The sequence below is a fragment of the Emydura macquarii genome, unplaced genomic scaffold (genome assembly GCF_026122565.2).
Source record: "Emydura macquarii macquarii isolate MOO-44397 ecotype Brisbane River unplaced genomic scaffold, CSIRO-AGI_Emac_v2 contig_1253, whole genome shotgun sequence".
Classification (NCBI taxonomy): Eukaryota; Metazoa; Chordata; order Testudines; family Chelidae; genus Emydura; species Emydura macquarii.
Window position 1 is genome coordinate 70,483,437 of NW_027131390.1, and position 25,246 is coordinate 70,508,682.

General features: G+C 42.1%; 1 protein-coding gene across 50 annotated transcripts in view; it reads left to right on the forward strand.

Annotated features, from left to right (window-relative positions):
• Positions 1-25,246, forward strand: part of TTN (titin) — a 465,728-nt gene that overhangs the window by 127,672 nt on the left and 312,810 nt on the right. For 48 of the 50 annotated variants that reach the window (XM_067549108.1, XM_067549128.1, XM_067549138.1 and 45 more), the window contains 5 exons: positions 1,653-1,765; positions 9,337-9,462; positions 10,176-10,262; positions 14,086-14,969; positions 17,324-17,496. In XM_067549108.1, coding sequence (XP_067405209.1) covers positions 1,653-1,765; positions 9,337-9,462; positions 10,176-10,262; positions 14,086-14,969; positions 17,324-17,496 — 1,383 coding nt within the window. The remainder of the gene's footprint in view (positions 1-1,652; positions 1,766-9,336; positions 9,463-10,175; positions 10,263-14,085; positions 14,970-17,323; positions 17,497-25,246) is intronic. The other 2 variants (XM_067549141.1, XM_067549142.1) reach the window with 2 other exon arrangements.

A 25,246-nucleotide genomic window follows, 5' to 3' on the forward strand; every position in this document is an offset into this window, starting at 1 on the left:
ATGAATATTTTACAGTAACACCGTTTATAACTAGGGGTATTTGATTACTGCATTTTTATGTATGTCATGTACATAGCTGCATGCAGTATTGTAGCTATGTCAGTCCCAGGATATAGGTGAGTGAGATGATATTAAAAGCTTGTCTCTTTCATCTACAGAAGTTGGTCCAGTAAAAGATATTACCTCACCCACCTTGTTTCTCTAATCTACGTAGCTGGCAGATTGCTCTGTAAATGTTATATTGAGAGAAGGGAAAATTGTTGTCTAGTGGTTTAAGCACAGGCCTGGGAGTGAGCAGATCTGGATTTTTTTCTTCCTGCCTCTACCACTGACTTTGTGGATGAACTTGTGCTAGTTCCTTTATCCAACAGGCTCCACCTGAAGGAAATGCGGAAGCCCCTCAGAAGATCTGGCTAGTACAGAATGCAGCTGCCCTCTGCTTAATGTTGTGGACTAGGTAGAACATACCACACAAGTGCTCAGTTATTTGCATAATTGATAAAACTTAATTAAGTGCCCATGAAATGTCCATGAAAGCTCAAGAAATTCGTAACCATTTTTGCTAGTCACATAACTGAGGTCCACATTTTTCAGAGTCTACAAATTGCGTATGCATACCAGTTTATGCAAGTAAAACCTGAATTTGCATGGCTGCGTGCAGAAGAGCAGGGTGTGCATGTGCAAATGCAACCATGAGGTCCTTTAAAATTAGGTCCTGAGTTCTTTATCAATTCAGTGCTATTAACTTAAAATCCAGTTTGTCAGAACATATTTATGGTGCACTAGGTCCTAGAAGGCTGGGGAACTTAACTGCACAATTGACCAGCATACCCAGAAGAAAAGGATAGCCCCATAGCACATGCCCCGAACCCATTAAAATAAACCGTGGCAGGCTTATGGATGAAGAAAAAAGTATGATGATATCATCCATTGCTCCCAGTCCTTGCTAAATTAAGCCACCTAATCATCATCTGCCGTGTAGCCTGTGGGTTGGTGCTAAAGCCCTAGGACTAGAGGATCTCATGCCATACCACTGCTGCTGAGAAAAGAGGCATCTCCAATCCTACACTGCTTAGTGAAAACAATAAACTTAGGTACCCGCCAATTTTCAGCGTTGAAAATTATGAGTGGAGGGGGCCAGCAGCCACTATCCATCTGCCATACTTACCATTTTAAGCCTAATTACTGTAGAATAGGGTGCTGGGGACAAAGCCTTCTTGACACCAGTCAGCCAGAAATGCTGCTGGGGGGTTCCTTCACATTCGGTACACCCTTGTATTGGTAAAGGCCTCTTCAGCCTTTAACTGTTTTTTCCCTCTTGACAGGAAAGTCAGTTTTTATACTGAAAAACCCCTTTTAAGTCTTCCCTGGCTGAATAAAAGAGCTCTTAGCCCTGGAGAGACTTAGGGTCCACCTGCCCTTTAAATGTATTTATCAGCTGGTCAGAGACATTGTTTAGTCAGGGAAGAACCGATCCTAAAGACGTGGATGGATTATGAGGGTTCGTAGACATAAAGCTTTAAGTTAGTTAGGGACTTCACGCTATACTGTAAAATTACTGCAATAAAATAGAGCCTAGAGAAAAGTATAGTTATTAGTCTGATATAATATTGTACTGTTTCATTGGTGTGCTGTTTGTTTTCTGTCTGCAGGTTTTGAAGAAGGAAGAAAGTATGTTGAGAAAACAATAGCAAGACACAAAGAAGTTCTTGATTCTATTGCTGAACTGTGTAGCTCTTTAAGAGAGCTTGAAGAACAGACTGTGGTAATTTCATTTTATTTGGAGAATATATCATGACAGTGTTAAAATATTTTATATAATGTCAGTATTTTGATCAGTATTTTGTGTTAAGAAACTATAGTGAGATAATTTGAGGGAGACAGCGTACTTCTTAATGATACAAATTTTCCAGGAAAACGGGCTCTCTCTCACCAGTTATTCTTCAATTACAGCACATACATGATGCTGTGTCTAATAACAACAGTCCTCCTGGCTTTTTAAGCTCTCCTTATACTCTCTTCTGACTGTTGTTAGAGCCCTCAAACAACCTTTTGAGGAGGAAATTCACAGTTCCAGTATTTTTTCTCCTGTTTCCACTTCCTTTGATGTCAGAAGGCTTAGGTGCCTTACCTCTGGCAATGTCAAACAGTCAGTCTTGGCTTCTTCTCTTCACCCCCTCCTGCTCCCCTCCTCCAAAATTGCTGTCAAATTGTGTTAAAAGGAGTCATTTCAGTTTAGAAAATAAAATAATAAAATAAAAGCTAAAGCAGAATAACAATATTTCTAACCTACCACATATTTATTTAGGCATGAGGATTTAGTTACAATATATTGTGTGGCGCGGGCGGCTAGTTTAGCCCTCTCGTGGGTACGGTGCCCTCTTCGGCCACGATCACGGCACACCGGGTGGGGAGGGGAGCAGGGGGGGGGGCCCGGTCCCGTCCTCTGCCCCGGGCCCCGACCCAGGGACCTTGTGTGGAGTAGTCTTCAAACGTCCATGACTTACTCCTTCCCTGGGTCGCCTCTCCTTGGCCCCACTGCTCGCCGTCTGCTTCCTGGAACTGGGTGGGGAGGGGTTCTCCCTCAGGCCTGTGTCTTGGGTCCCCGGCCGCAGCCAGACAGGTACCCCCCTGATCGTCTCTGGTACCTTTGGGGCCGTACTATGTGGCAGTGGTTGCTCCAAGTCCTGTAGCAGCTCCGCTCCACCCTGCTCCCTCTCCTAACTCCCTTCCAGCTGCCCCTGTCTGCCTGACAGGGAGGCTTTTAACTATTGGGGGCAAACTCCTTGATTGGCCTCAGCTGGCTTAATTGGCCTAATTGCCCCAGAGTAGCCCCAGCTGGATCACCCAGGGAATAGGGATTTGCTCATTCTGGGGCTAATATAGACCCCCTCTACTACCCTCCTGTAGCCATCAGGTCTAACCCTGTCACACATCCTCCCCCCTGCTCAATCCCACCGGGTTGGGCAACATGGGACGACATGCAGTGAACCCGGGACAAGCCATCCGCATTTCCATGGCGACTACCAGCCCTGTGTTGTATCGTGAACCGGAAGGGCTGGAGGGACAGGAACCACCGGGTCACGCGGGCATTCTTCTCTCTGTTCCGCTGCATCCACTGCAGGGGTGCGTGGTTGGTCACGAGGGTAAAGTGGCGCCCCAACAGGTAATAACGGAGGGCTTCCATAGCCCACTTGACGGCGAGGCATTCCCTTTCTACGACCGCATATTTCTGTTCTCTCGGGAGCAGTTTTCGGCTGAGGTACATTATCGGGTGCTCCTCATCCCCCACCATCTGTGACAAGACTGCCCCCAGGCCCACTTCGGAGGCATCTGTTTGCAAAATAAATTTCTTTGTAAAGTCTGGGGCGAGAAGGATGGGGTCACTGCAGAGGGCAGTCTGCAAATCCCTGAAGGCTTCCTCTGCCTCGGGGGTCCATCGCACCATGTCTGGGCCTCGGGCCTTTATCAGGTCAGTCAGCGGACTGGCTCGGGAGGCGAAGTGGGGGATAAACCGCCGGTAGTACCCCACCACCCCTAAGAAGGCCCGTACCTGTTTCTTTCGATTAGGCCGGGGCCAGCTCTGGATTGCTTCCAGCTTGCTTAGTTGAGGCCGTACCACACCCTGCCCTACGACGTATCCGAGATATCTAGCCTTGGCAAGTCCTATGGCACACTTGGCAGGATTTGCAGTAAGACCAGCCTGTCTCAGGGTGTTCAAGACTCCTTCCACCTTCCTTAGGTGGGTTTCCCAGTCTGGGGTGTGGATGACCACATCGTCCAGGTACGCCGCGGCGTATTCAGCATGGGGCCGTAGCAACTTGTCCATTAGGCGCTGGAAGGTGGCGGGGGCTCCATGTAGTCTGAAGGGGAGGACAGTGTATTGGAACAGCCCGTCTGGTGTGGAGAAAGCGGTTTTTGCCTTTGCCTCCTCGGCTACAGGGATTTGCCAATACCCCTTGGTCAGATCGAGGGTGGTCAGGAACCAGGCCTTGCCCAATCGGTCCACGAGTTCATCTATGCGGGGCATGGGGTATGCATCGAACTGTGAAACCTCGTTCAGTCGGCGAAAGTCATTGCAGAACCGCGTAGTGCCATCAGGCTTAGGCACTAACATGATAGGGCTAGCCCACTGGCTATGAGATTCTTCTATGACCCCCAGCTCCAACATTTTTTCTACCTCTGCCTTAATTTCCTTCCTTTTAGCCTCTGGAACTCTGTAGGGCCTCATCGTGACCCTGACCCCGGGGGCTGTGATGATCTGGTGGAAAACCGCTGTTGTCCGACCCGGCTTAGTCAAAAAGACGTCTTGGTTCCATTCTACCATCCCTGACGCCTCGGCCTTTTGATTCGGCGTTAGGTCAGGGGATATCCTCACTTGCTCGGGTAGTTCTACTGCCTGGGGTAGGGTCATATATGCTTCTCTGGCCTTCCAGGGTTTCAATAAGTTAACATGGTAGATTTGCTCCTCCTTGCGGCACCCTGGTTGATCAGCAGCTGGTTGGTCTCCTGCTGAAGCCGCGCCGATTCCTGTAGGGTGGCCATCTGGGCCCTGGTGGCCTCTTGCTGGGCTGCCGTGGCCTGTACGAGGGCCTTTACAATGTCTTCCATTGTGGTAAACAGAGGAAAAGAAATTTCCCCTCCCCCCTCGTGTCTTTTGGCTTTTTTTTTTTTTTTTTTTTTTTTTTTTTGGTGTGTGTCTCTCTCTCAGCCACTGGGCACCCAAAATCCCACTCCTGACACCACTGTGGCGCGGGCGGCTAGTTTAGCCCTCTCGTGGGTACGGTGCCCTCTTCGGCCACGACCACGGCACACCGGGGGGGGGGGGGGACGCGGGGAGGGGGCCCGGTCCCGCCCTCTGCCCCGGGCCCCGACCCAGGGACCCTGTGTGGAGTAGTCTTCAAACGTCCATGACTTACTCCTTCCCTGGGTCGCCTCTCCTTGGCCCCACTGCTCGCCGTCTGCTTCCTGGAACTGGGTGGGGAGGGGTTCTCCCTCAGGCCTGTGTCTTGGGTCCCTGGCCACAGCCAGACAGGTACCCCCCCGATTGTCTCTGGTACCTTTGGGGCCGTACTATGTGGCAGTGGTTGCTCCAAGTCCTGTAGCCGCTCCGCTCTCCTAACTCCCTTCCAGCTGCCCCTGTCTGCCTGACAGGGAGGCTTTTAACTACTGGGGCAAGCTCCTTGATTGGCCTCAGCTGGCTTAATTGGCCTAATTGTCCCAGAGTAGCCCCAGCTGGATCACCCAGGGAACAGGGATTTGCTCATTCTGGGGCTAATATAGACCCCCTCTACTACCGCTCCTGTAGCCATCAGGTCTAACCCTGTCACAATTGATTAAGCAGGACTTATAGAATTGCAGTAGCTGCTAAGCCCAATTTTCCCCAAAAGAAATTAAACGCTGAAAAATGTCACATACTAAATCATATCTCATGATAAAATTTTTCTTGGAAGTTTAGAGAAGTTTGAAGCTAAGGTGCTTAAAACATTTCCCTATTGTTGACTTTTTTGAGCAATTTCTTAACTTTTTAAGATCTCATTATACCTTTGCCTCCAGATTTCTTTTGCTTTGTTGGCTTTGCTGAAAAGAGTCTGTAATTCTCCAACTGATATTGGCCTCCCAAATTAAAAAGATATATAATATATATGTGCTTATGATCGGGTATCACCCCACAGTGAGGTAGGCAGGGAGAGGGGATTAACTAGAAATTCATTAGAACAAATTTATAAAAAAAGAGGCATACAAAGTCTGGGCAGAAGCCCTGAGGGAAAGAAACAGCATTTTCTTTCCCCAGATCCAGGCCACAAATTAAGTGTGAATGAGAAACTGATTGATATTTTGTCTTTTTTTGTACCAGGCTGAAGAGAGCCCTAGCTCTGATTCCCTGCAAATTTAGTTAGGGTGGTGAAATGCTCTGTTCTATTCAAAGTTGCATGTGTCCTAAATCTTGTTTCATGTTTCCTTCTCTTCTCTTTTCTTTTTCCCTTTCCTGCTAAAAGTGGCTACAACATAGGCCTCATTTATGCAGAACTATTTCCATATGTAAACAGAGGAATGATTAAAGATATGTTAAAATTTTCATAATTATTAATTTGGTCTGCTAAAGACTTCAGTCATGGATGTGGGAGTGGGGAACATGGAGGAGCAAGAGTCAAGGATCGGGAGGCAGTGGAACAGGATCTGTAGAGGACTGGGTGGGCGCTGCCAAGTCATGGAGTGGGGGGGAGGTAAGGAGGCAGGAGGAGAAGGTGGGCAGGAAACTGGAAGGGCACGGAGGATGAAGGTGAGAAGTGGGGGAAATGGAAAGGGGTGCAAGGAATTAGGGGAGGCATGGAGGACTGGGGACATATAGGACTTTAAGTTCTTAAAGATTTAAGGGTCTAATTCTCTTTTACATTAACATCTTTTTGCAGTGCCAGAGCAGTATAAAGGAATGTAAATGAGAATTAGATCTGTCAATGTAGACAAGCCTCCCCCTCCAATAGCCTTCTCCTATAGCCTTGCTAAAGTCTTCAGGACAGGAGCCCACTTTAATGGGCTTCATAGGATCTGTCAGAGCTGTTCTCCATTCCTGAAGATTTTACGTGCCAACTCAATTTAAATTGGATCCTTTGAACAAGAAAATGGGATTTTAAAATCCGAGCAATTTTTTATTTTGACCTCTTGCATCTATATTTGCAAATTTAGCGGACAATATTGAGTTTGTGGGGGTGACCCTGAATGGTGAAGGATTATGTGGCAGCGGGAAACCAGCTGGATCCTGTAACTATTCCTTTCCAGATGTTCTGACAGTTGTGCTTTTGAAAATTATAGAATGGTTGTAAAGGAAAGTGTAATATTGATTCTTAGTGTTAACTTGACCTAAGTGCCATGCAGCTTCTAGCATAACTCTTTTTAACACAGAATTTTTTGGCAAATAAATTTTATATCTCAGTAACTCACTTACCTCCCATGTTGACAGCTTGTTCCTCTGGCATGTTTAGCTTTGGTTTTTGTTTGGGTTTTTTCCCAGAGTTAGGGCAGTGGGCCAGATATCTGCCTGTCCCCTCTTCTCCTATAAATCAATATTCCCTGGGAGGCTCTGTGTTCAGCTGTCTAAACCTTTTAATTAGAATGTTTGGACATTATTGTGATTGTGTATTATTGGTGAGTTAATAATTTTCCAAGCTCATTATTCCCTGTCTCTTGACAAGGAAATCTTTTAATTTTCCTCCTAATTTGCATGTGGGCATTTCAAAGGGAGTTGGCATATTTCAAATAACTATTTTGATCCTGGATAAGGGGAAATGAAATACACAAGTAACTTGCCTTCTCTCTGTATATTTTAAAATACAGTTAATTCCTCTGAGGTGTTGGCTCCTTTGTAGCTGGGTATCTTTCAAAACTTTCCTGGGAGAAGTCTGAGCAAACATCCATTTTAGAATGAAGCTCATTAGATGCTGCTAATGTCCTCATCCCATGACATTTCTTTCTTTCTTTGACTGCTTTGTCAATTTAGCCTATTACTTTTAAATACAGTCCTATCCTTACTATGCATTTATAAATTATTTATATTTTTTCTCTTTTCTCAGGCTATGATGGAGGGCATGGGCTGAGGTTGGGAGTGATTATATTCATGGGCAGTCCTCTTGTGGGTTTCTTTTGTGTGTGTTTAATGTAAGAACTGAGCATCCAGTGCATAGAATGAGAATTTATTGCTTGAAGACACTTCGTTATATAAAATTGCATACATTTATAAAATAATAACAAATACAAATCAAGTCAGATGCTCAGCTAGGGACCATCAAACACTCTTAGCTGATTATTGTAACCTTTTTTTCAATAGCACTCTTATAATGTTCAGAGAAATAAGTTCTAACCAGTCAAAAGGAATAGTATCAGAGGGGACATATGCTTGAAATAGAAAGAGAGGGGGTTATTTCTCAACCTATACTCTTCATCAAATGGAAGACATTCCTTTCCTGAGATGTGTTGGTTCTCAGAGATTAAACTAATGCTCGTATAGTCCATTCACAATATGTCTGACTGGCTATCACCTGCATCTTTTAATTAATAAGTCATTCAGTAAAGTGTCTGAATATATACATAGTGTTCTCAGCCAGTAGGATTGATTCCTTTTTTTAATCTTTTTTAGAAAAGCAACAAAATCACGCACAGGTGCGCGCGTGCGCGCACACACACACACACACACACACAAGGTCACCTTACATTGTCATTCATGATCTGAGCTGGCTGTCAAATATCAGAAGGAAAATAACTTGGGGTTTCTTTCAAGGGAAATGTAAAAGATTGTTTCCAGAAAAAAAAACAAAACCAAAAAATGGCTTCTAGGAAGTGTGCTGCAGTGCCCTCTAGAGCAGTTTTCTACATGTAATGGTATTCTCATAGTTGAATAGAAAAATGGTAAGTCAGCATTTTGCTAGACAGACTTATTCAGGACTAAACTTTACTCCACTCAGTTGAAACGATAAGTATAAAACTGGTACTATAGAGCTTCTGGTTTTCCTTGATTTGCAGCACACTGATGTCCTTTGAAGCTAAAGTCTAGTCCTTAAAGAATGTATGATGCCTTAATAAAATACAGTATGGTGGGTTGAATTTATGCTATGCTCATGCCCGTTTATAAGACGTTATGATGTCTTCTGAGAGGCATTTAGATGACAAAATATTCTAGAAATGCATATTAGTTGGCCAAAAGAAAATGATACATCACTGATGTAAAATTTCTGTGTAATATGGGCCCAGACATTAGGGAGAGAGTTAGTTTCCCAAGCCAAACAGATCATCTATATTGCTGTTGCTTTAGGGATAGAGTGAACTTTCTCCTGTCTCTATCCTCTAGACATTTAGAATCATATTACACTTCTTGTAGGTTCTCTAATGGCTCCTTCCCATTCCAGAACAAGCTCCCCAAAATCTATACTCACTTTTTAGTTAGCCACTGCTCCTAAAGATTCCATTTCCATCATATTTTCTGTTCCCTTTGCTGCCCCTCTTTCTGGGAACAGGCTCCTTGAAGTTTCCCAGCTTCCTTGCCAAACAGTTTAGCTTTCCAGACAGTTCCATGTACTATCTGCAGTTTCCCTACTCTAGAAAAGCTTCCTTCACCTTAAAAAAATTTGGTCCATGTGTATCTTGGATATTGTGTAAGATGGAGAAATCAGGCTTTGCCTAATGGGGTCTTCCATAACCAGTTTACACTGTATCGGTAAAAAGATGGTGGTATATGTTTCAAATGTTTACTTAACCACCATGTACAGGATATTAGATAGTGTAACAAACTATCAACTATTACTTTGTATTGCTCAGTCACTGAAGTTTCTCTTTATATAACAGAAAGATGTGTTAAAAGAAAAAACACCTAATACCGATGGTTTTGTTGAGGAGTCAGCTGCTACAGAAAGAGAACAAGCAAGAAAAAGGCAGGAGACAGATAAGGATGTTACTAAACCAAAGCAAGAGGTTAGTAACTTTTCTGTACTGGAGCTTTGTGTAAACTAAAATTTTTGGTGTATTGCTAAAAGGGCTGTACTCTATTGCTTTGACTGGCTGGAATTCTACCGCAACATGGCCATAATAGGTGTAGTTTTTCCCATCCCATCACTTTCCATTTTCTCCTCTTCCTCCCCTTACCTCCTGTCTAACTCGCTCTGCTCCCTTCCTCTTTCCCCTTGTTCCTCTTCTCTTCTCACCTACTGTTGAGTGGTGTGATTGTTACACCCTCCTTGTAATATCCAGTTTTAGTCAACTGATCTCCATTCCGTTTCTCTTCCTTGCCTCTACCATCTCTGTCTGCTTCTTTTTACTTCTTTCCCTATTTTCCATGGGGCATTAGCCACAGAATTCCTAATGAGATATTCCACACTTAACACCTTCCCATGAGTAGAGTCTGACTCTGCTCTGTCTGTTTACAATACAGTAAGGCTCATGGGGGGAGGAAGCTACTCTTCTTATGATACCCAATTCTCTACTTTTAATACTCCCCATTACCCTAACATTCTTGTTTTCCCTAACAGACAACATAATAAATTATTGCAGATATAAATATTTCACTCATAGCTCAAGGTAGATTTGGACCAGACTGAAAGTAGAAAGACTAGTGCTTTTATTTATTACAATGTTTGGGTACTGGAATCCTAAATGATTTATCTTGTTTTAATTTTTTTTCCTTGTAGGTGGAATCAGATACACTCATTGACAGTCCAGAAATCAGAATTCAGACTGGAAACAACAGTATGTTTCTCACCACCCATCCTAAAAAGGTATCTGCTGTTCATTCTGAAATTTAATTTTTAAAAATTAAAATGTAAGGAAATTCTCCTCTAGTCTCAAAGGAAGTTTTACCCCCACAATTCAGTGATTCATAGTTGATGCGGAAACCCTTACAGACTGATCTTTAGGATCAGTTCCTGCTCTGTTCCACTGATGCAAGTCCAGAGTAATTCCAGTAAGTTCATAAAGTTACTCCAGATTTGCATAATTGTAAATGATTGCAGAGCAGGCTTTTACTGAAAATGTGAGGGAATACACTTATAGCTGTCAGCAGTTCAGTCGGGTGACGTCATACATAATCTGTGGTGCAATTGGTACAAGGCTCTATATCAAATAGACAACAACACTAAATCAGCAGCAAATAATCTTCTTCATGTTCACCTGAAAACAGTTCAGTCACCTTTTTTATTGCCTGAGTTACATGCAGTAGAGATCAGAAATAAATAACCAAATAACACTGCATGCTGATGATAATGCACGGAACCAAGTAAGGTTGATTCAAAGAATTACAATAAATGGCCAAGCACGTATTTAAAGGAGTGAAAATCTTAATGGGCAAAATTGTTTCTATTGAGTGAATATACAGAAATTGCATATGAAAACTCCCAAATGGTCAATGCCTAAATATAGGACTTAGTGGGACAGGTAATGCAAGAGAAAACTTTACATTACTGGGATTCATTTCTTTAGCATAAATAACAGATTAGAACTTCAGGATCTTTATTCATCTAAGTACACCCCTGGGGGTTGGGATGGGTAAAATAAGAAAAAGAAAACGAGGATAGCAGATCATGGATAACATTTAAGATTTGTGTTTGGCAATCTGATCATGTCCCTGAAGAATGCTTCAAGCTACTTTGTGTGGAGTCTTGGTGAAACTCAGCTAACAATAAGCTCTGTTTGTTTAAAAACAAAAGGCTTACTTTCTGCTGATGAACTGGAAGTATGTTTAATTAACATACTGTGTGTTACTCCCACTCCAAAACCAAGTCTTGCCTGGGCTCCCTTTTTAAATTAAAGAGTGAAATACTGACTTAATTGAAATCGGTGGGAGTTTTGCTACAGACTTCAATACAGCCAGGATTTCACTGAAGTTTTGGGACTCTGTTCCATTCAGTTGTTTCAGTATTGGTATTCAGTTTTCCAAATAATGCTCTTGGTCCTTAGCTGTGGCATACAAACCTTCATGCTTCCTCAATCCTGGGCCTGTTGCGCCCCAGGCTCAAAGCCCCGCTGTAAAATTAGAGAAGCCTCAAGGATGATCCAGTTTAATTCAGTTGCCAATCAACCGGGCATTACAGCAGCAGGAGATTGCTGGTGTGCAGGAAAGCCCAGTTTACACCCTCTTTTCTCATGTCACACAGCCCTAGGCTAGCTGCTGTATGCAACTGAAAGATTCTCTTTTGCTGGTTTGGCTTCTCCATGGTAAGCTATGTCTATTTTGGGGTCACTGCATGTAGAGGGTGTGGAACAAAACAGACTTTTATATTCAGAGCTTGGAAACTAGCTGTTTAGAAATGACTTACCCCTATCATTTTAAAAAAATGCCTGCTCAGACTTTAATAGTCTTCCAGGAGGCTCTCACTCTGGTAATATTTTAATAAATAGATTTAGTCTAACTTTGTTATTGAAGTACTACATAGAGTGATGAAGTAATCTGTTCTGGATCACTGGATCCCCTGATAAAGCCTAAGGTCTCAATGATGTGCAAGCCTGGGCAGGACAAAAGCTGAAACAGGTATATGTGACAATATCAGCAAAGTCACATGAGTTGGATAAAATATGAAACTGAGAGAAACATTGGGTGTGTGAGAGTACACAAGAATTAATTCACAGGATTACAAATGTCTGGTTAGCAATTAATCCCAGCCCTAGTAAACAATTGACAATATCACCAGCCCTAACATCTTGGCGTGAGGCAGTAGTCTTGACTAGATCACAGTGAATAGCAGAGAAATCCATACTCTCACTTTTCAGCAAATTAATAACTGAAATTTGTATTTGCCATGTTCACACTCATTTTTTATTCACTTTTCAATGATATTTGTGAGGTCAGAGTTCATCAAATGGTGGATGTTTATAGAAAATGATTTTTAAGCATATGTCTGAGCTTCATTTCATGACCAAATTAATCATTTCAGGCACAATAGAAGCAATAGAATTCCTGCTTTTTCCAGTCAGTTCATCAAAAAAGACTGATGTGTCTGTGTAGTGAATCACCACAGCCCTCAACTGGCTGAAGTGCCAGGGTGGAACGACAAAGCTATCCTGTTGGTGCCGTATTAGGACTGACATCTGCACGGGGCCTGGATATATTTTTGGCAGTTCTCTTTTTCTTTTACTGCTCTCTCTCTTATTTACTGTGTGTGCTGGAGAGGAGTAAAAGTAGTTACAAACAGAGCACCACAACTAATAATGCAGAAGGAAAGATCTGTTTAAATGGTCACTGAACGCATATCTTGGAGACCACTATGGAGATCCTGCTGCACTTTTGCCAGCTAGGACTGTGCATGTGCATACACACTTCATATGCTCATTCACGGGTGACAATATCTGTGGTGGATGGAGATAGGTTACAGAAAATTGGAGACATATATATTCAATTAACACACTTGGCTGATAGATTAAATACTTTGTACAGAGCTTAACAACAGCACTGGACCACAAGAAAGGGCTTGTGCTCTCAAAATACCTTCCCAGAGCTCTGGTTTAAATGTAATTAAATGGGAGGAATGGATGGATGGGTATGTGATTGTATCTTTCACAATTACCATTGTACAAAACCTTGGCCAGAGACCTAGCACAGAAGCAATTAAATAAACCAGACAAGTGGTTTGTCTACACTTGAAACACTACAGCAGCATGTCTGCAATACTGTAGTGCTTCACTGTAGACATTACCTGCACCAACAGGAGCAGGTCTCCCATTGGCATAAGTACTCCACCTGCCAGAGAGGTAATAGCTAGGTCAAGAGAAGAGTTCTTCTGTCAACCTAGCACTGTATACACAGGGATTTAGGTGATTTTAACTATGTCGCTCAAGGGTGTGGATTTTCTAATCCAATCTAGTTTTCTAGTGTAGACCAGGCATAGGTCAAGGCTGATTTGCAGCTGCAACTGTGCACTCACGTGCCACATGCAACTACTTTATGTAAATATGAGAGAAAATTAATCTTTGTCTGGACCCGAGCTTGTAATATTAAAATAATTGTAATGTTTTTGCTCCCAGGAATAATTCAGGCAAGGTCTGGGCTCACAGACCTGAAAACAGAAAGGTTTTAAATGTTCTAAAAATTCCTTAAACCTGTTGGTCTTGCTCCTAAACCCACAAACTACAACCAGCCACCTTCTTCCCAAGTGAATCGAAGGCACCAGTAACTTGACTGTAATAAAGAAGGGATGGTATAGTCAAACTCATGGAATCAGGAAATAGATACTATACCATGTTACTATGGTGACCATTTGCAAAGCAGTAGCAGATTAACAATCACACATGTAAACACAGGGCACAGGGAATCTGTTGGCTGACACTTGTTCATATGAAGCAGTACACTGATATTATGTGCTATATCAATAAAAATGTAAAGTGTTCAGATTGTATTTCCTTTCAAACCGTATACAAGCTGTTTGGATCTCCTGTAGCCTAACTGCAAATTTTCTGCTAATGATTCTTTGCCACACAAATTTTTTCCTGCTTCCCAGAAGTGGATTGAGTTTAATAAGAAGTAATATTCCAAATATTATTGCTACCTAGTGCATGAAAATATGGATATATGCTACAATAGCTTGTTCTCTCTTTTTTTCTATTTTTAAGGAAGAGACAAGACTGGCTGATATTTCAGTTATCTGCCCAGCTGGTGAGGATTTTGTTTCACAGGATACAGAGCTGTCTCCTTCTGCCAAAGAGGATAGTTTACAGACTGAGCTCCTGGCAGAAGAAATGCCTTCAAGGGAGGAATATAAGTGTATATCACCTGATGATATCTCTTTGCCCCTGCTTTCCAAGATGCCTGAATCTGACCTCCTGCATTCTGAAGATGAGCTGAAAGAGCAGCCCTGCTGTAGTTCTCGTAGTCTGCATGTCAGCTCCTATAGCTTGCAAATGCAGATAAACTCTGGCAGTAAAAGAATGACTGATGAATCTGATCTCTTAACACCTGTTGCTTATGCTGACACTTTAAATCATAGAAGGGAAACCACATCAGATCAAATAGAGAGGTTTTCCCCCTCTACCACAGATTATCCAAAATTTGGAGTGGAATCTCCTTTGATTTGTAATTCACCAGAAGTACTTGAAACCATAAATGCTTCCTGCATGATAAATGCAAAACCTGCATATAGCATGATGAGTGAAGTGTGTGATACGCATTTACAATATAATGAAGCTCACCAAAGCATGCTAGAAACACAAAAACAATTGCATGACATTAATAACTTTACTAAAACCCAGGATAGCCTGCATGCTTTGCCTGATGCATTCTCAGGTCTCATGTTTCAATCAGACACCACCAGAAGCTGTCAGAGGCAGATGGTCACTCGAGAAGAGATTAAAAGTGCATCAGAAAAGAACAGCATGGTCACCCTATCTGGACAGGCGCCTAACTTCTCCAAACTGCTGTCCAATGTAACCGTCATGGAAGGTTCTCCGGTGACTTTGGAAGTAGAAGTAACAGGATTTCCAGAGCCTACACTGACATGGTGGGTAGCTTATAATGAGAAAAACTAAATATACCTATAGAAATACATATTGAACCACATATAACTGTGACCACTAATCTGAACATTGGAGTGAATTGCTTGTTATCTTATTACTCCACACTTCTGCATGGTTCCATTTGCCAAGAAAACTTTTTTTTTTTCCAATTAACCCACTTTAAATAACATTACAGCTGTCAACTTTATGAATAATCAGATCAGCAAACATTTATTTTCAAATGAAAACACATCAAACACTTTTTTCTTTTATATTATTTTTCAGTATAATAATCCACTTTAAAAATGATTGTGAAAAGAAATTCCTACTCCACACCCTCATAAGTGTACCTGATACTTGCAAACATCCCCTGTTCCAAAAAATGGAGCGACTGAATGCAAAGAAAATAAGCCTATAAACTATGAATGCCAGTTTTTCAGTGAATATTTACTCTGTCCCCTCCACATTTCCCATGCACAGTTTTTAACAATCAAAACTAGAGTGCTCTTGTTACATTTGTAGAAACTTTTATCAGTGAGAGGCGGTAAAATATAAATAACTCTTAACACTAAAAACCTTTTGATAATTTCCTTACAAAAGATTTTAAGAGACTGATGTAGGGTCCAGAAAATTTCACAATAAAGTCATCTTTAGAACTGTATGTGTTGGTTTATTTTTATAAAACCCAACTCCAATTTCCCATAGCCATGTCATTCACTTATTTTCTCCAAATCCCGATATAGAACCTGTTTTAATTTGCTATGGCGGTCCGTGCACCTACAGCAATTTTAGTTCAAGTTTTTGCAATCCCTGGCACTACAGTGGAAAGCAGAGACAAAGAAACATTTATCCATTTGCAGAGAGAGAGAGAGAATGTTTACCACATACAATAAACTAACATACACTGAATACAATTTATTTTTGGTAATCTTTTAATAATCTGAATTTTTGCCTGAAGAATTGCAAAACACGTCAAATACTGAAACACTAGCAGTACATTCTGCCTATTTCAATAATACAGTCATCTAGTTTTTAATCCCTGTCTTCTACCCTTTGAGAGGGTATTGCTGGTGAATTAAGAGGTCATTTTTAAACACTGATTCAGCACAAAGGAATATGTTGCTGGGATTTTTACTTGTTTTTCAAAATAAACTTTAAATTGAACATTTGTTAAGCTACAATTTCATGAAAATAGTGAAACTGGATTTTGTTTTACAATAAAAATTCAGTCCAGAATCATTGTATCCAATGTTGATTACACAGATTTATATATTTTAACGGACATATAATAGGAATGGCAGTTTTGCATGTGGGTAATGTTAAATGTAGTATATGTAGAAAGTACAGAATCAGACAATTGAGGCCTACCTTATGGAAGGTAAATCAGGAGTATCACCATTGAAGTCAGTGGGCCAGATCCTCTGATGGTGTAAATTGGTATAGGTCCCCTGAAGTCAATGAAGGTACATTGATTTTCAGTAGCTGGGAACATGAACCAACTGAGTTACATCTGCTTTACATTGGTATATGTGAGGGGAACACCAGGCCCATACTCTCTCTTTCTATTTTCTCTGGCTGAAATTCATATGTATGTGTGTCTGTCTGTCTATCTATCTATGGCCACATCATCACCATGGTGTCTGAGTGCCTCACAGTCTTTAATGTTTTTATCCCCATTTTACAGGTGGGGAACTGAGACACACAAAGATTCAGCTCCTCAAAAGGTGCCTAACTTCCAATAATTTCATTGGACTAGGTACTTGAATGCTCCTGAGGATCTGAGCCTAAGTGACTTGCCCAAGTTCACACAGGAATCCCAGCTGGGAGTTGAATCTGGGTCTCACAAGTCCTTGCCTTTGCCTTAACCACTGAATGATTCTGCCTTGGAGGGCTTACATGTTGCTTTGTGCACCATTTAAGACCCACTTAAGCCGTTAATACAGGGCTTACATGATGCATAGGGTCTTTTGCAGGCCCTTTATACATAGGTGAATTTAACTCTTTGTTAGCAAAATTTTATTTAAAAACAAAAATCCTCAAAGAGGAAACCTACCACCCAATCCTGTAAGCTGGTCTCTACAGAACCCCATCCATGTCAATGAGGTGGCACAGTACTGTGAAGCGCAGGTCACAGGATCAGGGCTGTCATTTGTATCTATTCTAACATTACACATTTTCATGTGGTAGCTATGTTGTGTGTCTGTTTAAATATAACTCTTCTAAATGGAGGGAATTGGGGAGTGGCAGCTAGCCATTACTATTATTGTTAATGTTATTTTAGAGGTTGTCTGTAATCAGCAAATTCTGCTTCAGCAAACACTGATGTAAACCTGACTTGAAAACTGATTCTCTGCTTCAGGTACAAGAAGGGCCAGAAATTGACCACAGACGAGCACTTAAAGCTTTTACAAAAGGAGACAAAGCATGCTCTGTTCATTCAGAAGGTGTGTGATACAGACGCTGGCCTCTATGTTGTTCGGGCTAAAAATTCTAGTGGCACTATCTCATCAAGTGCCATCCTCCATGTGAAAGGTAACAGGCCACTTATCACAAGAATAGACTGGCTAATGTTGTGTGTCATCTATGTTAGTGTATCACTAGTGTGCTGGCTATTCACGTAGCAGGTGCAATACTGACAGCACCGGGACTTAATTCTCACAGACTGAGGCAACAATATATCAATTATCTTCCACTGCACCTTTCACAAACTGTACCAGGCTGCTTGTGTGTCACACTGGATGTTTTTTAATGCCACTGCTACATCAGATATTCATCTTCCTTTAGCATATTTATGTTTAGTTTAAAAAATTAGTTGGGATGATGGACAGAGTTTTGCACTCTAAAAGGAGATGTCATAGACTTAATAAAGAATCTTACAAATTGTGTTGTTTATAGACATCATAATGTGTCAAAGTGCATCCGGGCACCCCATGCTCAGATCAATGCATATACCATGATACTTTCTACATCAAATGTGTTGTTTCTGATAACATTTTTCTCATGTAGGCTTTAAATGTCTCTTGGTTTGGTGTAGCTACTCAAACCCATACAGTACAGAGTTGTAATATTTATAGCTGCACTGGCATATTCCAGATTGCTACCTTCTGTTTTAAATACTAGGGCTCTGCTTAATAAAATGTGTCTTTTTTGAGTGACTTTAAAGCAAGGGGATGGAGCCTCAGCTACTGTAAATTCTCATAGCTCCACTGAAATCAGTGAAACTTTGCTAACCTGCCTGAGCGGAGGCTCTGCCTCCTTGTTGTCAGTGATGGTTAAGTAAGAGAAGCTGCCTCTGATTTACAATATTCCCATGATAACCAGATCTTTTCAAAGTACAACTTTTTCAATGTACTTAGCTGCCGTATACACTCACTGCCTCTATACATGCCATAATTCTTAAGGGCCTTTTTTGTCGTCTTATAAAATGTTAACTAAAAGATGTAGATATTTTATACTCCCAGCAGTGAACATGAAAAGGGACAGATAATCTAATCATATTTTTAATTCATTGCTAATCAATTGTTTTTGAAGAGATCAAGGGATATACTCAAAGGGTTGGCTAGTGTAAGCAGTAGGATAAATGATAAAACACAAAGGAAGGATTTTTCTCTGAGTTTTCACTTAAACTACAGCAATGAAAAATGAGCTGTAACCTTAAAGCTGTAACATTCAAAAGAGGAATTTGCTTGCATATGTTGCATTTCACTTGGGATAAGGGCAAGCAAAATATTATTGATTTATTATAAACATAGTTGTCAAAGAATAATTTATTTAAGGTTTTTGACAAAGGCAAGAAAAATAATTATGCCAGTCAAAGATTTTGCCTATAAATTATCAGTCTATTTAAAGGGTGAGATATTCAGTTTACTAATTTCTGCTATTTCTTATTAAACTTAGGCCCATCTATCCATATACTAAAAACAGTTAGGTGAACATTTGTATAACGTTTTTCTTTCATTCTTAAGTTGTTGCTTTCACATAATAAATTTGCTTGTGTGGGAAATTTATAAGGTGGGGAGGACTTACAATCTTTTGCAAAATTTACAATAAGGAAATAAATTCTTGACTGCAGAACATGATCTGAACGGAATCTATATTTCAAAAAGCAGGGAGTCAAGGAGACTGGAGACAAACATTTGAATTTTTGGCCCAATGGCTGCGATGCTATTAAAATCTTGTAACTTTGAAATAGGAGAAGTCCTCAAGGCAACATATCATAGCAGCGGAGAAAGGGAGAGTTGGAAGGATGGGGAAAGATGACATACTATTAATAGAATTTATATTGCCCCTATGTCGAGCCATCTCATGTAAATGTTGTTTCATAAGGATTTTTCCAAGTAAATAAATTTAGTACTTTTCAGGAAATGTAGTTTTCATTTTACAATAAACTAATTGTAATAATTACTAACATCTTGAATGTTTGAATTTTCACAAAAGAAAAAATCAGTTTTGTGTTTGTTGCCTTGTGATTACATCCATGTTCATTCCTACAAAACAACCAACAAAGCAATGTTTTGTTTGTTTGTTTTTTAAATAATACCTTTTTGGTTCTTTTTATTTATCTGCACTCAGGTCATATTTTCAGGTTTGTCTCTGCAATTACACGGGTTAAAACCTTACTTCCTTTAAAGTGAAAGCTGAGATTCTCACCTAATCGCTTGCCTCCAGGAGCTTAGGGCTTTAAATGAAACATCAAATATCACCAGGCTCATGATAAAATTGCAAGGCTTGGCAACAATGGCTGTTAGGAAGGGGGGAATGTATTCAAAGCTGCATCTCACTTCTAGTTGTAGACATCCCATCTAGGCTACATCTACACTATACACCACTTTCAGCGGTGTGTAGTGTACATATCCTTATAGCACTCTAGCACGGGTATAAACAGCGGTGTAGCCAGTGAGGCTTGGCTTAGGCCAGTAAAGTCATGCCTGAAGGGTGTGGGAATGTATGCAAGTACAGATCCTACATGCTCTCTGCTTGCCCAGGCAGTGCCTCCCTGTCTAAAATGCTATTTTTAGCTGTGGAGATTTCCCACAGCTGGGGCCCTTCATTACACAGGCAGTGGGGAAAGGCTTAGGCAATTCCCCTGTGCCAGGGCCTTTCCTCACTGCAGTGAAAGGTTCTGGCAGCAAAGAAGAAACTGAAGATTTCCCTCCATGGTTTCCCTGCTGCCAGGGCCTTTCACTGACACGCATAGCTACGCACTGCAGTGTGGATGCAGCCTGCTTTTCACAGTGGCATGTAGCTACACATACATTGCACCCCACCGAAAGTGGTGTGTACTGTAGGTGTAGCCCTAGAGTGCAACTTGCAAAGATATGGAAAATGTGTGCTAAGTAAGGCATCGCTTTACCCCTATCTCTATATCTGTAGGGGAGGAAGTTGGGATCAGCACTTTGCACTCTATCTTTGTGTTGGAGGAGAGTTCTGCATGGAGGAATATAGCACTCTAGGCCAGGACTGTGTGTTTTAGGACACTGTTTCTCAACATCTGGTCTATGGACTGGCACTGGTCCCTAAGATCTCCCTGACACAATTTAGGAACACAACAAGCTGGTCCCTGGTATCAAAAAGGTTGAAAAACACTGTTTTAGGAGACCAGCCTTAGCTAGTATGGGATCCCAGCCAAAGTGGAGGCACTTTGAGGAAAGGAAGAGGCATGCACATAGGAGACTTTGGCTTGTAGTTAAATTCTTCTGTCACTACTATGGGATAGAAAAGGAACTGGAGGTAGCTTTATGTTTAGACACTTGGATCTAGATGCTTGCTCTCATTTATGTAAATGCAGTGATACCTATTTGCCAACTATGCAAATTAACTAATTTTTATAAAAATCTCCAGATTTTGCTTTAACGAGTCTCGATGTGGGTCAGGGAGGTCTCAAATGCTTTGTGTACTGAGGCTGAGCGCCCACAATCAGGGACCAGTGTGGAAAATTGATTGCAAGTCTCTCCAAGTGTGTAACACTCAGCTCTACTTCAGAGAAATTTCCCTTCCATCTTTTTCCTGATGTTGTTCAGCCTCTTGTATGCTATGTAGCCTTTATTTGATTCTGGCTTTATACTTTCAGTTCCTATCATAGTAGAGAAATCTATCACCTTTCCCGTGAGGGGGGAAAGGTCAAAGAGAATTCTTTGTGTAGGGATACTTCTACTCAGAAATAACAAGAACTGACTTTGCAAACCCTATAGTGTCCAAAACTATGAAAATATTTCATAAAATGGACAGCAAAATAGGCACCTCATGGTCCTTCTATTTAAGCTCTCATCAAGCTCCTGAGCTGCCTGCATTTACTCACTCTGATCATGTTTTCCACCCTTTCCTGGGTAAACCTATTTCAAATCAATAGTGCATTTTTTCTTTGCTAAATTGTAGCTTAAAAGGTTAAACTGAAATGAGTATTGTTGCTACGGACTGTATTTTCATTTTTCTGCTCATCAACATCTAAGTGTGCTATTCATCTGAGCAGCCTCTGAACATGGTTTATCTGAGTGTGCACTTTGAAGACTGATGTAATATGCTTGATTCAGGATGATGGGTTGGATTGTGGGAAGTCTTTCCAGATGGGGAGTTCGCTATGGCACAAGGCTCTCCCATAAATGCTGATGTGCTGTGCTATTCATTCAGCCAAGCAATTACCAAACTGGGTATTGCTGGCTGGAGAAGCAGCAGTACCCCAGTATGCTTGTACCAGGAAAGCTGCTTTTCATGAGTTAATCCCCCATTCCATCAATCAGGCTGAATTGAGCCCTAAGTAGTTTCCCTTTTATAAATGCTATCTTGTAACTGATAAAGTAGCTCACATTTTATCAGATCCACACTGGAGAAGGATTAAGAGGTGATCAACTGCTGAGTTAAAGCAAGATGAATTAAAGTGAGCACACTGAGGAAGTAAAATTCATCCCAGTGCCCTTTGCATTACTTACATGAAAGGATTTAAATGGAGGTTAAGTGGCCTCATGAGGACCCTTTGCACTAAGGTAAATTTCACTCAGATAACCCAACTCTGTTCCAATTGAAGTCAGCATGAGTCTTGCCACTGACTTTAAAGGCAGCAAGATGGGGCCTAGGATGCTTGCTTTCCTTGTCAAAATATCTGCTTTCATTTTCAACCAAACACATGTAAAATGGTCAGAGATGCAACACAATGCTCTAGGTGTCCCTGAATCGCCGCGTGCCAGAAGCTCTGACTGGATGACAGGGGATGGATCGCTATAATTGCCCTGTTCTGTTCATTTCCTCTAAAGCACCTGGCATTGGCCACTGTTGGAAGATAGGATACTGAGCTAGATGGTCCATTGGGCTGACCCAGTATGGCCTTTATGTTCTTTTCTACCTAAAAATAAAATAAAAATAATTCTATATGTGGGACTAAATCTTGCAGTCTTTATTTGCTCATTTCTCATGCAAAATTCACACTGCTTTCAGTGAGATTTTACCCTGAATAAATACTTCAAACTTTGGCCCAGGAATAGAAAAGTCAGAGAGAAAACAAACCAGCTTTTGTAATTGAAATACATTATGTTTAGGAGTACACAATAGGTGGGCTGGGAGATATGGTATTTAGATTATTGCTGCATGAGGGGCAGACTGAGGTGCAAAACAGATCCAGAAAAATGTTGAAAATACTTTTATTTTAGCAAAGTGAGATTAAATAAAAGATAAACCATGAGTGTAAGGTGAGGGAATGTCATGTCCCTTTTGTATAAATCAAATGCAGAAGCATACAGTTCCTTGGTTCAGTAAAACTAATATCTTGGAGCACTATATTTCCTAGAGTATGACGTTAGCAAGCACTTGCTTTTCACTTGCCTTAATCAGAAATATTTAATATTTAAATGATAATTAATTTTACAGATATGGTTCTTTTAATCGCTGCCTGGCACTCAGGCCCTCTCTCACTGTCTGCAATAAACAAAAAAGGCAGCAGAGCTATTTTTGCCAAACAGTGGGCCACTGAAGGGCCTCTTCCAGCTGTTAATACTTGGATTCATAAGCAAAGCTATAACAAGTGCAGATTATTACCAAATGTCCCGCTGGCAACGTGGAAACTCTGTATTCACTGAGCCTAACCAGCTCTCAAAACTTTCTGCTTGACACCGCAGACACTGTCTGTTCAAGACAGACCGCTTGAGAGAGCCCTGATCTGATGGCGGGGGAGGGGGCAGAAAGATGTACTCTTTCCATTTCGGACACTCCTGCCATTAGTTTAAATCCACCATTTTGCTTTCAGCCCTTTCCTTGGAGGACTACGTTTTGTGCATGCTGCGTGGTTCACGTGCACCCCACCCCCCCGCCTTGGGGCCACGGGCAGGCGCGCTGCAGTCAGAGGCTGGGAGAGGGGCTTTTTGACACCTGCCCTCCCGGCTCTGAAGTTCCCACAGTTAAGCAGAGGCATAAAGATCTGTCCCCTTGCAAACGGCAGCGGGGCTGGAAAAGCCTCCGTCTTGGGGCCAGCAATGGTCTAATTCCTGGAGGAACTCCGTGAGCATCCACACGCTGCGCGCTGGCGTGGGCCTCACTGAAAGGGCGAGGGAGGCAGAGGGCGAGTGCCCGGCTGTGCGTCGTGTTGGGGGCTTGAAAGAGGCGCAGAGGGCCGGGCCGGGGCGGGGCGCGCTTAATCTGTGTCTTTCCTCAGAAGAAGGACCGCGGCAGAGAGCCGTCAGCGGGGCCAGCTGCGAGTAACTGACGAGTGCGCGTGGAAGAGGCGTTGGGGGAAGGCGGGCGCAGAGCAGGTGTGGTAGCAGAGGGGCTGGGCTGGGCTGGGCTGAGGGGAAGACAAGAGAAGAAGGACGCTGGCGCGGTTGAGGTATGCCTTCTGCGCGGGGCTCTGATTTTGGCTGAAGAAAGCCTTTAAAGGTTGTCTTTAAAGTGGCAGGACTCCTTCTGTTGATGGGATGTTTCGCCCTCAAACGTTACAGCACCTAGGGCTGCGCCGCCCCGCCCCTCCCCTCGCCATCCTGAGTGCTCGAGCCCTGCCCTGGGCCAGCTCGAAGAACGTTCCAGAACGGGCGGCCATGCACCCGCTGGAGTTGCTTGGCCTGGTTCCTCCTGGCGCCCGGCTTCTGTTACTGGCCAAAACGGCTTTGTGCGTGGGGCGCCTGCAGCCCGCCCTCACTCCTGGGTATCGTCTGCGCAGCATCTCAGTCCAACATCATGTTTTTAGGGCAGTTCCACGTCTTGGGACCCCGAGACAACTTTTGTTTTTTAAATAGCAGGTTGGAGCCTCTGTTCACAGGTTTGGAAGTTTAGTCCCTTGGGGAAGCAGTTAGTGAGGGGTCAGGTGGGATGGACAAAAAGGGAATGTTACATGCAATTTCATCTACTTCTTCACCCATACAGGTGTGGTGGGGAAAGCCAGGTAGCTGATGAGCCATGTGACTAATCCCACTGATCACACATTTTGATTACTTCACCTGCCTTTTTACTGGGAACAGGTTTGTTGAGCCTATATCTGACATTCTAAGCCTTTGTGCTATTTTCATAGGGCTGCTGGGGTTTTCCCCCCTGTGAACAACCTGTTGCAGAAATAATGGCTTTGTTTCTCCCAATGTGATATCCCTTTCAAGAATTATACTAGTCGGAGGTGATAGATGGGCAAAAGACAATCTTGAACCTGTGATAGATTTCAAGTCCACTATCCTCTAAACCTTTAGAGATAGAAATGGGAATGTTATGCTACTGAAGATTGGGGGGGGGGAAGAGATGACCTTTTTCAAAAGAGTTCCTACACTTGCTTCTAGCCTTGGTAGCTCATGGGTTGGCAGACTGAAATCATGATCTATCTATCTTTTAGAAAACTACTTTGGATCCATTTGCAGTTTCAGGATGATATAATGGGGGGCAAAAAGCCTTGATTGCCTGTAGCAATCTATCTACATCCATAAAAAGTATTGTTGTTTTTAGAAGATGACCTCTTTTTCACTACAAACTTGGTAGCATATACTAACATTCAACAGGAAGCCAGATCAAAGCTGGAATCCTTTTCACCTTCTGGCTCTATTTGAACAAATATTTGAACCTTTTCTGTCCAAAATAAGTAGTTTTTGATTCTGATTTACTGACATGAAATCTCCATGGTGGCACAAGATTGACTCTGCATAATAGTGTATCCCATTGAATCAAAAAAGATGTTGGAAGCTTCACGTAATGCTCTCCATCGTTGTCCAACATTCAGCCTAATTGCACCGGCTACACAAACACTTCTACTACAGCTAGCAAAGGGGCTGGGCTTTGTTCTTAATTGTGAAAATAAATCTCTTTAGCTATAGTCACAGAAACC